General features: G+C 32.6%; 2 protein-coding genes across 3 annotated transcripts; one reads left to right on the top strand and one right to left on the bottom strand.

Annotated features, from left to right (window-relative positions):
- Nucleotides 3999–5094, top strand: LOC104746353 (RNA polymerase II C-terminal domain phosphatase-like 4). Its single transcript, XM_010467810.2, has one exon. It carries the CDS (start codon nt 4157–4159, stop codon nt 5084–5086), a length of 930 nt encoding a protein of 309 aa, XP_010466112.1. The 5' UTR covers nt 3999–4156; the 3' UTR covers nt 5087–5094.
- On the bottom strand, nt 5175–9111 carry LOC104746352 (mitotic checkpoint protein BUB3.1-like). 2 transcript variants are annotated; one of them, XM_010467807.2, is made up of 10 exons: nt 8793–9109; nt 8628–8667; nt 7394–7484; nt 7014–7096; nt 6520–6786; nt 6299–6374; nt 6132–6212; nt 5911–5989; nt 5726–5826; nt 5175–5432 (listed from the first exon to the last, which is right to left on the bottom strand). In XM_010467807.2, the coding sequence occupies exons 1-10, from the start codon at nt 8904–8906 to the stop codon at nt 5342–5344; spliced, it is 1023 nt and encodes a 340-aa protein (XP_010466109.1). In that variant the 5' UTR covers nt 8907–9109; the 3' UTR covers nt 5175–5341. The 2 variants fall into 2 exon arrangements, with proteins under 2 accessions (XP_010466109.1, XP_010466111.1); XM_010467809.2 differs by lacking the exons at nt 6520–6786; nt 7014–7096; nt 7394–7484 and adding exons at nt 7663–7929; nt 8157–8239 and having other exon boundaries at nt 8537–8667; nt 8793–9111.

The following is a 10869-nucleotide window of genomic DNA, read 5'->3' as shown; positions in this document are numbered from 1 at the left end:
TAAAATTCATAATTGAATAACATATGATTTGTAACTTTTACACAAATCACTTAAAATGTCAAGTTGAATACACCCCCCTTAGAGATTTACTCTCACTTCCGGTAACATTAACAGTAGACCTAATTAGCTAAGGCTATTGATCATTTACTTGCAATCAAATTTTGATACAAGGAAAATTTTGTCAAAGCCATAAATCAATAATGATATTACAGTTTTTAATCCCTTTTCAAGTAAGAAATAAAACTTTATGATTTTTTTGCCATTTGCTTTATAACTCGCAAAGAAAAAAATATAGAGCATACATCAAATGCACTCATATGCACATCTTCAGTGCAGTAAATAATATATATTGCAGAGAGATATAGGTTTAGACACTAAAATATAAATGTTAAGATTTTTTTGATGGTTTGTAGGGGGTAGAAAAATTGTGAGTAGCCAAGGAAGAAAAGGACATTGATTGACCATTAAGTGATGATGAGATCAATTACTCGACATATATTAACATATGATGATAAGGTGTAATTGTTCATAGTGATCTTAACATATATTCAACATGTTAGTCAATCAATCAAATTTAACATATGTAAAGCTAAAGTAGTATTTGGTTAAAACAAACATAAACGTATATGTTGATTGAAAAAGTGTGTTTTCTTTTATTTAATTCTTGTTTAAAAGTAGCTCAAACTCTTGCTCACCATATGACTATTGATCATATATATCCAAGTAAGCATTATGTTTTTAGAAAATTACAATTTGATAAAAATGATTTTGACAAAGAAGCATACACATACCTTTAAAAGTGTCTCTTGACAAAAAAAAAAAAAGTGTCTTTGGGTTTTTGTTTGAGTCTATAAGATTAAAAACATTTGATGAAAATAAATTAAGAAAATATTGCATTAATTTTCAAAAAACATATTCTCATACAATGTATATGTTATTGATTTAAATGACTAATATTCTGAACTGAAAGTTTTGCATATACGAAAGGAAAACATTTATTTATGAGAATGTGTTAAAAATGCACCTTTTGATATACCCCTTTTCAAAAATATCCTCTTTTCTGGCCATTTTTATTTTTGGCCTTTTTTAATTTTTAATGACTATTTTACCCTTAGATGAAAATTATTTTATTCAATAAAAAGAAAAACAAAATTTTCCCGCCAAAAAATTTCCGAAATATTTTCCCGCCAAAAATTTTTTTGTCAAAAAAATTTTGATAAAAAATTTCGACAAAAAAATTTTCCCGCCAAAAAAATTTACAAGGTTTTTAAAAGGTTTTATAAGGTTTCTACCTTATAAAAGCCTTATAAACACCTTATAAACACCTTGTAAAGGCTTTTACAAGATTTTTTAAAGAGTTTTAAAAGGTTTTTTAAACAACTTGTAAACGCTTTTACAAAATTTTTAAAAAGTTTTAAAAGGTTTTTAAAAGGTTTATAAAAGGTTTTCAAATAGTTTTTTAAAAAAAATTTTAAAAGGTTTTTAAACACCTTGTAAACGCTTTTACAATGTTTTTAAAAACCTTGTAAAAGTTTTTATAAGATTTTTAAAAGGGTTTTAAAAGGTTTTTAAACACCTTGTAAACGCTTTTAAAAAGTTTTTAAAAGTGTTTACAAGGTGTTTAAAAACCTTTTAAAAGCATTTACAAGCTTTTTAAAAGCATTTACAAGGTTTTTAAAAGCGTTTATAATGTGTTTAAAAACCTTTTAAAAACCTTGTAAACACTTTTAAAAACTTTTAAAAGCGTTTACAATGTTTTTAAAAGGTATAAATTTCAATATTTTTGGCGGGAAAAATTTTCGTTTTTGGCGGGAAAATTTTTCTTTTTGGCGGAAAAAAATATTTTTTTGGGAAAAATTTTTGATTTTGGCGGGAAAAAAAATTTTTGGCGGGAAATTTTTTTGGCGGGAAAATATTTTCGATTTTGATGACTGTACATTCTTGTTGTCACTCAAAAAAGGGTAATTTGGTCATTTTGTATATAAAGAGGGGTAGTTTTAAAAATGGTCAACATGAAGGAACATGAAGGAGTATTTTTAAAAATGGGTATGGAAAAAGGGGCATTTTTGAGAATGTCCCACCATTTATTTCCAATTTTCCATTATGTAGTAAAAGCCTCTTAAATTTGTTTTGGAAGTAAAATACCTAATAAACAACAGAAAACGCGTAGAAAAAGGATATTATAGTCAATTAGCAGAAGATAGATAAACAAACATTCAGATTTCAATATTTTCCAATTTTCCATAATTATTAGTGACGGTCTCTATTTCCCTATAAAAACCTCAATCTCTTTTTCTCTCCTCCATCTCTCTAGGTTTTAGGTTTCTAACATCAAATTCAAGTCTCTTTTTCTCTCCTCTCCTCGATCTCTCAGGCTAGGTTATTCAATTCAATCATGTCCGTTGTTGAAAAGTATTCTTCGAAACCTATAGTAAAACGAATACCTAGCACAAAATCAAACATATTTAGAGATTTACTCTCACTTCCGATAATCTTAATAGTAGACCTAACTAGCTAAGGCTATTGATCATTTACTTGCAGTCAAATTTGATACAAGGAAAATTTTGTCAAAGCCACAAATCAATAATGATATTATAGTTTTTAATCCCTTTTTCAAGTAAGAAATAAAATTTTATGACTTTTTTGACATTTGCTTTATAACTCACAAAAAAAAAAATATAGATCATACATCAAATGCACTCATATGCACATGTTCAGTGCAATAAATGATATTGCAGAGATATAGGTTTAGACACTAAAATATAAATGTTAAGATTTGTTTGATGGTTTGTAGGAGGTAGAAAAATTGTGAGTAGCCAAGGAAGAAAGGACATTGATTGACCATTAAGGGATGATGAGATCAATTGCTCGACATATAAGGTATACTCGTTCATAGTGATCCTAACATATATTCAACATGTTAGTCAATCAATCAAATTTAACATATGTAAAACTAAAGTACAAACATAAACGTATATGTTGATTGAAAAAGTGTGTTTTCTTTTATTTAATTATTGTTTGAAAATAGCTCAAAGTCTTGCTCATTGATCATATATATATATAGAAAATTACAATTTGATAAAAATGATTTTGACAAAGAAGCATATACATACCTTTAAAAGTGTCTTTGGTTTTTTGTTTGATTCTATAAGATTAAAAACATTTGATGAAAATAAATTAAGAGAATACTGAATTAATTTTCAAAAAGCATAATTCTCATACATTGTATATGTTATTGATTTAAATGACTAATATTCTGAGCTGAAAGTTCTGCATATGATTTTACTAGTTGTGCCAATGACACACCTAGTGAACTGATTGAATTTGTTAAATAATATAGGATGTATCCAAATGTTTAAATTGGTTGTCAACTTCTTATAACTACACCTATCATTATAGCATTAGCTGAGTTCTCAAAGTGATTTACAGTTTTCTCTATTGATATTCAAATTTTATATAAACAAATAAATTATTTCTTTTTAAAAATAATTTAAATAGAATTAAAGTTAAGAATATAATATATTAAAATGTTTTTATTAATATAAGATGGTGAAACTTTTTTACTTCTTTTCTTGTATATATTAAATATATTATATTATATATATATATATTCTTTTTTGATATAGGGCTATGAACTTTTGTTTTAATTATTAACAAATTTAGACTTTAAATATATATCTTTTTAGTTAGTATACGAAAGGAATACATATATATTTTCAGTTTTCCATTATCTAGTAAAAGTCTCTTAAATTTGTTTTGGAAGTGAAGTACCCAATAAACAGAAAACACGTAGAAAAAGGATATTATAGTCAATTACTAGAAGATAGATAAACAAAAGCAGTCAGATTTCAATATTTCCAATTTTCCATATTTGGGTACGTCAGGATTTTCCAATTTTCCATATTTTCCATAAATAAAGCATTCAGGATTTTAATATTATTAGCAGGATATCAATAAACCTAGTGACCGTCTCTATCTCCCTATAAAACCTCAATTAGCAGAAGATAAATAAACAAAACTAGGTTTACTTTCCAATCTTCCGTATTATAGTGACGGACTCTAAATCCCTATAAAACTAGTAAGACTGTTAATTAAACATCAAATTCAAGTTCTTTTTTTCTCTCCTCGATCTCTCTAGGTTTCTGATAAAAAAATCATGTCGGTTGTTCAAAATCATTCTTCGGAACCACCAGCCAAAAGGCGAAAGATCGACCCAAAGATCAACGAGTCCTCGCTATCGTTATCCTCTTCTAGTATCTGTGGTCACTGGTACGCACTCCATGGAATCTGCATCGCCTGCAAATCAACAATTGACAAAAGGCAAGGCCGAGCGTTCGATTATATCTTCCAAGGTTTACATCTAAGCCACGAAGCTGTGGCGTCAACCAAGTGCTTAACAACGAAATCATCTTGTCTCAACGAGAAGAAGCTTCACCTCGTACTCGACTTGGACCACACGCTTCTCCACACTAAAGAGGTTCCGCGTCTCTCCGAAGCAGAGAAGTATCTACTCGAAGAAGCAGGTTCAACGACGAGGGACGATCTATGGAAAATCAAAGACTCAGGAGATCCCATTGAATTTTTGACAAAGCTAAGGCCTTTTGTTCGCGACTTCTTGAAAGAAGCCAACGAGATGTTCACCATGTATGTTTACACAAAGGGTAGTCGCGTATACGCTAAGCATATTTTGGAGGTGATTGATCCGAAGAAACTCTATTTTGGGGATAGAGTGATTACAAAAGACGAGAGTCCTCATATAAAGACGCTTGATTTGGTTTTGGCTGAGGAGCGTGGGGTTGTGATTGTGGATGATACGCGTAATGTTTGGCCTTATCACAAGAGTAACCTAGTTAATATTAGCAAGTACTCCTATTTCAGACTCAAAGTCCAAAAGTCAAAGCCTTACTCTGAGGAGAAGACAGACGAGAGTGAAAGCAACGGTGGATTGGCGAATGTTTTGAAGTTACTCAAGGAAGTTCACCGTAGATTCTTCAGAATCGAGTTCGAGGACGAGTTGGAGGCGAAGGACGTTAGATCGCTGCTACAAGATATAGACTTTGAACTCAAGTTAGAATCTGTAGATTGATCTCTTTCTGTCTTTTAAACTCTGTTTAAACCTCATTTAAGCATTGCAAGTTTGTCTATTTTATAAAATATGTGTTTGCAAAGATACATTGACTACGAAGACTTCATAACATATTCGGTGAATGTGGGTATTTCACTAGTTAATTAAAATCTCAAACATACGTTGATCAGTTGACTCAATCATTAGAACACTCCTAGCAAATACAAGAAAAAGAAACAGAACAACGCAGGAAATTAACTTGGTGTTTCTTCCTTTTTACGCAGCAGGATTCGTCGGATATACTTTGGGTTTTGGTTTCACTTCGATTTCGTTCACGTTTCTTACAAAGATGGCCTCCGGTTCATACCTACAAAACATCACACAGAGAGACCCAATCAAAGAGAATTCTAACTCGAAACCAAATACAAAGAGATTAACATTTTCAAGTGTGCGGTTTTGTGACAAAAACAATAAGGATGCGTTTAAAGGTCATATAGATCAGATCTGAAAGTTTAGATTCTCTAATGTAGCAATATACTTCTATGCTATGTTATATTCTCTAAGCAACCAACTAAACCAGAGTTCAAATCATTAGAGATTTCAACAAAGGCACACTGTTGTAAAACTTCAAAAGGATTAGAAAGGGAACAAGCTACTTACGATTTCTCTCCCTCTTCAAACGTGTAACTTGAAGCAACAGCCAGTAGCTGACCATCTCGACTGAATGACAGTGCCGAGATACTTGTTGGATACTTTGAGTACTACAAAGGGAACAACAACAAGGAGCAAATCAATTGTGTGCCATACTTAACACTCAGTGAATAATGATTTTGCCCATTACTAACCTGATATAGCCTCTTCTTGTTGTTACCATCCCAAATGTTGACGAAACCATCACAACCTCCAGTTGCAAAGGTGCCATAACTGCAATTAAAAATCTCAGATGATTACACAGGAAAGTAGCTATGCAAGAGAAATTTCTCAGCATTATAATTTGACCTTCTTGTGTTCTGTAAGAAGTAGAAATCTATGAAACAGTTGGACTACATCTAAGATAAGAACTCACATTGGATGGAAGGCAATGGAATTTACAGGGTAAACAATGTCCCTTCCAGCCTCTGTTTTCCGATGGCATTTGAAAGCATATCTGAGGACAAGTTCAACAAATACACCTGTAAGTCAAAAAGTTGTGGAAAAGAGAAAAGAAGAAAAACACACGGAAAAAAAAAATACTTTTTAGCTTGAGCAGCCTCTGATAGGTCAAAAAACTCCATGGCGACCCTTCCTTCAACAGAGCTAAGAGCATATCCTGTAAATTTTCAATTTCAGATATTCAATTCAATGATGTGGAATAAGAGGAACTAAAGAGTACGGTATACTATGGAATCGGAAGAAAAAATTAGCAACTCCGGATACTGCCATCAACCGCAGAAACAATAAGTCAGCCATCTAACCTGTTCCATTAGGATAACAACGCACACATCTTGTCTGGTATTTAAGTGAAGACTCCCGTCTTTGCTCAGGCTGAGACATATTTCTGAGATCATAGATGTTTACATGCCGTCCTGCTGTTGCCACTACCAAACGATGTCCAACAAGAGACATAGAGTAAACACGCTCTGGTTGCAAATAAGTTCCCACCTGAGTGCGTTCAGGCCCACTTGCGCCTCTTGGATCCCAGCATTTAACTGTTTTATCCCAAGATCCTGTAATCACTTGCCCTGTAACATCACATAAAACATAATGATGTGTCAGCATTACTTTTGGGACAGTAAGATATAACCAAAGTAGTCAAAATAAAATATCTCTAGTTCCGGATACAATTACATTAGTAAAGATTAGAAACAAAAGTTCACTGTCTTGTAAACCTTTAAAGCACCAGAAATCGTCAGTGTTATTGTTTGTGCAACTAGCATTAAAAAAACATGATTACCACTCTACAACCTACCTGCAGCATAAGAATACTCAACGCAGCGCACTGGTTTGTCGTGTGTCCCCAAAATGTCCTCTTTGCCAACATTGAAAACAATCCTGCAGTATAACCAGAGAAAACCCCTTAAATCAACAAAACCTACAACAGATTCTGAGTGGAAACATTGTTAATTTCTTATGCCAACAGCCTCTTGAATAACATTGAGATTAGCTTTCAAACTTTATACACATTTCATTTCAGTACTTGAAAATTATATCAGGACTAAGAATACGAAATTTCACTCGCTTTAAACTGGGTAACCGGGGATAAAATCAAGTGCTTTGTTCTAAATCACCACAAAAATCCTCATTTCAAACGAACAATAATAGCTTAGAGAAGAGAAGAGAGGAGAATACCTTCGGACTTTGTAATCAGCGCCAACACTGAAGCCGGAGAAATCATCGTGAAAACAACAATCAAGTACTGCTCCGCCGTGTAAGAACTCACCTCGTNTTCCTTCAACAGAGCTAAGAGCATATCCTGTAAATTTTCAATTTCAGATATTCAATTCAATGATGTGGAATAAGAGGAACTAAAGAGTACGGTATACTATGGAATCGGAAGAAAAAATTAGCAACTCCGGATACTGCCATCAACCGCAGAAACAATAAGTCAGCCATCTAACCTGTTCCATTAGGATAACAACGCACACATCTTGTCTGGTATTTAAGTGAAGACTCCCGTCTTTGCTCAGGCTGAGACATATTTCTAAGATCATAGATGTTTACATGCCGTCCTGCTGTTGCCACTACCAAACGATGTCCAACAAGAGACATAGAGTAAACACGCTCTGGTTGCAAATAAGTTCCCACCTGAGTGCGTTCAGGCCCACTTGCGCCTCTTGGATCCCAGCATTTAACTGTTTTATCCCAAGATCCTGTAATCACTTGCCCTGTAACATCACATAAAACATAATGATGTGTCAGCATTACTTTTGGGACAGTAAGATATAACCAAAGTAGTCAAAATAAAATATCTCTAGTTCCGGATACAATTACATTAGTAAAGATTAGAAACAAAAGTTCACTGTCTTGTAAACCTTTAAAGCACCAGAAATCGTCAGTGTTATTGTTTGTGCAACTAGCATTAAAAAAACATGATTACCACTCTACAACCTACCTGCAGCATAAGAATACTCAACGCAGCGCACTGGTTTGTCGTGTGTCCCCAAAATGTCCTCTTTGCCAACATTGAAAACAATCCTGCAGTATAACCAGAGAAAACCCCTTAAATCAACAAAACCTACAACAGATTCTGAGTGGAAACATTGTTAATTTCTTATGCCAACAGCCTCTTGAATAACATTGAGATTAGCTTTCAAACTTTATACACATTTCATTTCAGTACTTGAAAATTATATCAGGACTAAGAATACGAAATTTCACTCGCTTTAAACTGGGTAACCGGGGATAAAATCAAGTGCTTTGTTCTAAATCACCACAAAAATCCTCATTTCAAACGAACAATAATAGCTTAGAGAAGAGAAGAGAGGAGAATACCTTCGGACTTTGTAATCAGCGCCAACACTGAAGCCGGAGAAATCATCGTGAAAACAACAATCAAGTACTGCTCCGCCGTGTAAGAACTCACCTCGTAACGAATTGGTGCTCACATCATACAATCTCACACGCTTAGATTCAAAACAAACACAGAAGACGAAGAAGAAATTGAACTTCAGATCAAGGAAAGAGGACTGTTCAGAGTCAACAAATCAGTGAAAAGACAAAGTAGAAAGGGGGTTTTTGGACTAATAACCTTATCCCATGAAGAAACGAGGAGATGATCACTGTTATTGGAAAATCGGAGATTGGAAATGCCGTCGGACGGTGGATTCGAGAGTTCACGACCGCCGGAAGGAGTCGTAGTCATAGTTCCCGTTGAAGATCACAAAAATTCTAGGGTTTCTAGAGAGAGAGAGAGAGAGAGAGATTTGAAAGAGAAAGGAAGGCGTGGTTTCTAATTTTGAATTCAAATTATCTTTGCAAAGGGACGACGAGGGTTGATTTAGATCTATTTCTTTTTCTTTTTCTTTGGGTGGAGAATCTTCTATTCAACTTTCAAAAAGAAACGAAAAAAATACTTAAGACATTTCGACCCAAATACATAATCTAACTAGAAGATTGATTAATATATCTTCGTTTTTAAAAATTCAAATCACAACATATGCAGAAAAAATTCTGCACTTTATTAATCATAACTATTATATGAAAATTCCAAACAATTTATATATAAAATAAAATAAAGATGATAGGAGAATCATAATTTGAAATCTTAACAAAATTTTCGAAATTTAGTTATTAAAAATAATTATATTATATATTTGGATATTAAAACTTAGTTTTTAAAATTTTGATTGGTTTATATTTTTTAAAAAAAATTATTTAGTAATTTCGTCCATAATTTATTAGAGAGAGAAAATATTTTTTTCTAGATTTTTTTCTATTTGATCTGTAAGTGTTTTTTATTTTTTTAATTAATTATATTTATTTAAATTAATTAATTAAGCTTAATTAAAATTTTCTAATGACAATTGAATGTAATTTTTTACCTATTTTAAGGTTAGTTTCATATTTGTACTTCCCAATTAATATAGTAGGATGAGTTCAGTTAATTTCATTATGAGCATTTTAACCCGGTTGTTGATAAAAAGATGCTACTATCCTAAATTATAATGTGAATTCAAGTTCAACTGATATCTGAATCTGATATAGTTCTGTTTTTCCAATTTAACCCAAAAAAGCATTAAGCAAATAAGCATATGACCATAAAATTAAAAAACAAGTAAAAGTTTTATCTGAAAATCAACTCTAAAATGAAAACTTTATTGGTTTAAACTTCTGGTCAACGAAAATTCAAGTTGAAAAGTTGAGTTTAGTAAAAACAATAAATAAATTGAAGTGAATTACTGTATTACACTAACATTATCGGGTCTCAAAATATAGCGAGAGCCCAACTTCCAAAAATTTTGAACTCTATGTATTGTATTGAGGTTTTCTTGTATTTATATTTTTAGCTTTATGGGGATCAATCATTAGTAGTACAGGTTGGGGTCACTATAACTATTTTCAAAGATGAAAAGAAGATATTTCAGATTGTTGTTATAGGGGTCAATTAACCCCCCGTATAACAATGAACTGCCTCAACAAATCATCTTAACAAGCAATACAATTTAGTTTTGGAAAGGAAAAAAAACAGGATTATAACACAGGTGGGCCATTACACGTCTTGTAATGAGCTACAAATTTCGAGCTTAATAGGCTAAACAATGGCCCATACAATATTATACAGAACCCAAAAAAAATGCAAGAAGAAAGAAGATTACAGAATCAGGAGAAAGGAAAACGTCTTAAACTGTATCATCTCCTCCTCCTCCTCCTACAAAGAAGATGTTGTCTGCGGAACCTAACTAATGACACGTGTCTAAACGCCACGTGACGTCTCCGCCAACGCGTTTGGATAAAATCACGTCCACCATTTTTTGTGATTTGCTTTGCTTTTGTTTGGGTAGAACAAGTAACACAACAAAAAAAGTGGTGACATCATCGTTACGAGTGGTAACGGAAAGTCCCACGTGTCCTATAATCACGCCCTGTTTTAGTTACTAATACGGTACGCCACGCCACACCCTATCTTTTTCCTCACCTACACTCCACTCCAAGTTAGTTCGCCGCTCCAACATTCGTTTAATAATTTGTAAACAAAATTCCGATTTGTTTCTTAAGTATATTCCAACGCATTTTCGAGAAATTTTAAACGAATATTTTCGAGTTATTGCAGTAAAATTCTGAGAAATTAATTTGATGATCAAGCATGTGAATGGTTGATTGATTAT

This window comes from Camelina sativa, chromosome 15 (assembly GCF_000633955.1).
Source record: "Camelina sativa cultivar DH55 chromosome 15, Cs, whole genome shotgun sequence".
Taxonomy (NCBI): Eukaryota; Viridiplantae; Streptophyta; class Magnoliopsida; order Brassicales; family Brassicaceae; genus Camelina; species Camelina sativa.
This window is presented reverse-complemented; position numbering and strand designations above follow the sequence as displayed.

What these genes read in the sequence shown, in the direction of transcription:
- LOC104746353 (XM_010467810.2), top strand. Translation starts at nt 4,157, where the DNA reads ATGTCGGTTGTTCAAAATCATTCTTCGGAACCACCAGCCAAAAGGCGA.
- LOC104746352 (XM_010467809.2), bottom strand. Translation starts at nt 8,906, where the DNA reads ATGACTACGACTCCTTCCGGCGGTCGTGAACTCTCGAATCCACCGTCC. An exon ending in TGAGTATTCTTATGCTGCAG is followed by an intron (nt 7,930 to 8,156) that starts GTAGGTTGTAGA and finishes GTGATGTTACAG; the next exon opens with GGCAAGTGATTACAGGATCT. An exon ending in ACAAGAAGAGGCTATATCAG is followed by an intron (nt 5,827 to 5,910) that starts GTTAGTAATGGG and finishes TTCCCTTTGTAG; the next exon opens with TACTCAAAGTATCCAACAAG.